The sequence below is a fragment of the Tigriopus californicus genome, chromosome 8, assembly GCF_007210705.1.
Source record: "Tigriopus californicus strain San Diego chromosome 8, Tcal_SD_v2.1, whole genome shotgun sequence".
Lineage (NCBI taxonomy): Eukaryota > Metazoa > Arthropoda > Copepoda > Harpacticoida > Harpacticidae > Tigriopus > Tigriopus californicus.
Window position 1 is genome coordinate 15609295 of NC_081447.1, and position 3778 is coordinate 15613072.

Sequence of the window (3778 nt, forward strand, 5' to 3'; positions counted from 1 at the left end):
CCTTCATTGTTCAATTTGCTGCCCTCAAATATTCGTAGGGCTTATGTAGGCGTTGATCCAGTAGCAGGATTTAAGTTAAAATTGGACAAGTTTTTGACTAAAATTCCGGATCAACCTTATATTCAAGGATTAGCCAGATCAGCCAACTCAAATTGGTTGGTGGACCAAATATCATACAAAGACTAAAGGTAATAAACAGACGAATTATAACCTTTCATTTTAATAGTACTGGGGATTACATTTCCTGTAGCGGTCAGAAAAACCCGTGAAACACCAAACCAAACAAAAAAAATGCAAATCACGTTTCTAGATGCTTCAAACTTCTAGTTCTCGGATTTTTAGTAGCTAACTCTTGGCACACAGTTAACCCTTACTTTATGACCGATCCAAAATGTCAATGGACGTCCAATTGTGAGCAATTGAGGACGCCCATTTTTCTCTCGGTTGCACACTATGCAGAATTTGCAGCTTGAGTTATATTTTCAGATACGTCTGTTGGGCAGTGTACTTGTTGAAAACCCACCCCAAGTTGAAGAGCGCCTTGGGGGAAGGAGATAACGCCCCTCGAGAATACACGGCTAAAATTCCAATGGATCAGAAGTTCTACTTCCAATACTACGTACAAGATGACACTGAAGTCGGAACGCTCATGGATACGAAAATCCCTTTAAAAGAGGTATAAATTCAGCTAATGTTCATTCATTTGGTCACATGAACACGTCCACTTTGAATCACGGAGGGTATTAAATTTTGAGTTGATTCTTATTACGCGAATTGAGCCAACTTAACAAAATGTGTTTATGTTCGATTTCTTTCAAATCGTTTGATTTTTGATAAAGTACATCTCGTCCCGTGTGTAAGGGCACTTCTGAATGATGTAGGAGTAATTCTGCGGACGGGTCATTGTACACTTGAAAGCACCGTACTCTTGCTCGTCACGGACATCACTAGACCAAAGAAAATAGAGTTGCCTCCTTGGCCGAAATATTTTTCATTGTTAGAAAAAAATACAAAAAAGGTTGAGAATATGTGACAAAATTTGCGAAAATTCTCAACAGGAGTAGAATGCTCAAACATTTTGTCAGTATGCAAAACAAGCTATTACATTTGCTTGAACTTCGTTATAGCCACTACAGACACTTTGCCACTTTTACGCTGCATCTTAGACTGACCGCCTAAACTAGCATCCTGTACATTTTTGATATTGCAACATAAAGTTAAATCTATGTTCAATGTCAGAGTAATAATTACAGAACAATTTTGTTCATAAGATTAAGTTTTCATTTCATGATAGAGATAAAATTGCAATGTTTTGAAGCTGAATGGTAGGTCAATCAGTCCAAAATCAACCATCTATCTCCTGACCATTTACCCCATTGATTTTTTTCAAAAGTTTATGACTTTCGTTAGCAAATGTTAAGATTTATCCGATTTTTAAGAGAAAAGTACGTTACCCAAACAAATATATGTCCCAATTGTTGACATAAATTTCAAGTATTACTGAAAAAAATGCAAAATTTTTGGAAACATGGGGGAACATGCTTTCTTTAATTTTTTTGTTGCAAAATTTGCGTAACTTTCAGAATGCAAGTTTTGGCAGGCCCTAGTCATCACCCCATAGGCCAAAGCGGTACCGATTAAATGAAGGAAGAGGTTGGTTAGGGGTATATTGTCTGTACCATTCGAGATTGAATGAATTCGATGGACAATAAGATCTTGTAAAATCTTAAAGCCCGTTTTGTCTTGAACAGAGGCCCTGTCCTGTCAAACCTTTCGCCAGTAGCACTTTGACAATTCTACGATTTAGATGAACCTCAGTTAAGTTTTAAGCGCGATCCAAATCGATTTTTGCAATCGATACCTGACCAACCTTGCATTCAAGGATTTTTCAGACTGGCAAACTCGAACTCATTATCGGACAAGTTTTTTTTATCGAACATGACTTTCTGGGAAATCATTCTCAAACATCAGTAAGAAACCTGTATTTTTTTTAAATTGGTCTGTTCGTCAACTCCAGCTTTCGTGCTTACTTATGTTGACAAATGTTAGAGAGACTGTTAAGTAGTGCCAATGATGAGCATTGTGTTGTGGAAAGTTCGTACATGAAGGTACGTACTAGTGTTGGGGCGAGTCCTCTGAGTTTTGACTTTTTGCAGGGCTCGCCGAGTCTTTTACCTCAGTAAGGTCAAGCAAAAAGACTCTTCTTGCGAAATTTAGCGAAAAAATCTAAAAGGCTCGAGTAGGGCTACTTCCTTTCGATTCGAGTAAAGGTCTCGCCCCAGCTCTAGTACGTATAGTATATATATAACTGTAGACACGCAAGTCTCAATTCACCTGATCGTGATCAAATTTTCACGTCTTTGCTTTTAGAACCTCCATTTCTGGATTTTTGAGAGCGTTAAGGCTTCTCCCGTCCTCTTTGTATCGATTCCTTTTTAATCGCTTTCCTCGCCAATACCCCCCTATGAACATGGAATTTGATGATTTGGGTGGTTTTAGCAAGAAACAAAAAAGTCATTTGTGGTTGATTGGTTGGTGCACTAGGCTCTCGGTAGCCATGCACCACTTAATACTAACAACAAAAGAATGGGAATAATTGCAGTCTCCTTCATTCCACGGAAACGCGTATCTTGACAACTCTAACATTTCTTTTGACATGAATAAATCTTGATAATCTTGATTTGAGAGGCACTACTCTGCGATTGCTTGTACTGATGACTGCCGTTTGATTCATTGCTTGATTGAAGGAGCATTGGAACTGCAATCCCTTTCGAAACAGCATGTGTGCATGCATTGTAATGTCCACGACCATATATAGGGAGTTTGATGGGTTGCCAGTACATTCGTTGTTGGCTGTACAGTCATTCGCACGTTGCTAATTAACCGTGAACTTGGGAAAGAAGTATTTTCTTTCCCTCAAAGTTTCCTTCTTTGAATTTCATTAAGTTTCCTTATCCTATATACCAGTTGTTTGGGTTCTTCATGAGAGTTCCTGAAGAGCTGACGAATGAATTCTTCAATTTCCTTTATCTCACATTTCACACGACAACCCGACGAGATCCCATGAAGATGAGGCCATCGTAGTGCAGCTACGTACCAGTTGCAGTCTATTTGCATGCACTGTACCCTGCTTGGATCTTTCTACAAGATATCGTTATTGTACAAGTAGCAAACGACTGAGAACTTGGCAACATTTAAACTACCTACTTATCAACAAGATTTTTCTGTAGTTTGTAGGTAAGCCGTGAAATGAAATTATTGGCTCAAAACGAAGCAACTAATTAGCCCAAAGTTTTTGTGGAACGTTAGCTTCCTCGGATTCCAAAGACTTGTCTATGTTGTCGCCGTTCTTGGATTGCGCTGACCCAATACAATTCGTTCAGATTAAACTTGATCGAACTTCTAAATCAAGCTCATGAGGAATCAGTCTCGGCTTGTTGTTCAATTCAAACTACGTTGATTGTTCGATTTTTTCTATTTGATTAATCGAATTTGTATTGTCAGGTATTACAAATTTAGATAAGCTTTTATTTCAGACGAAAATGAGACAATTGCTCTGAATTTCATTCAAAATTATTCCTGAGATATGTGATCCTATTTTCGTTTCAATTTTGCCTTCAAATTACAGATTGTCGAGCCAAATTCAGGTTATTTGAAAAATCGAACGGGGATTCGCATTCACGTGGAATGGTTGCATTCTTGCTTGTTGTTTCAAGCCACTTATCACCACTATGATGATGTCACACGAGTTCAAACCCATCAAATGAGGTNCTGAGCC

General features: G+C 38.3%; 1 protein-coding gene across 4 annotated transcripts in view; it reads left to right on the forward strand.

Annotated features, from left to right (window-relative positions):
- The window catches only part of LOC131884527 (uncharacterized), a 24659-nt gene that overhangs the window by 14188 nt on the left and 6693 nt on the right, over positions 1-3778 (forward strand). For all 4 annotated transcript variants that reach the window (XM_059232343.1, XM_059232342.1, XM_059232341.1 and 1 more), the window contains 2 exons: positions 487-676; positions 3629-3768. In XM_059232343.1, the coding sequence (XP_059088326.1) occupies positions 487-676; positions 3629-3768 (330 nt within the window). The remainder of the gene's footprint in view (positions 1-486; positions 677-3628; positions 3769-3778) is intronic.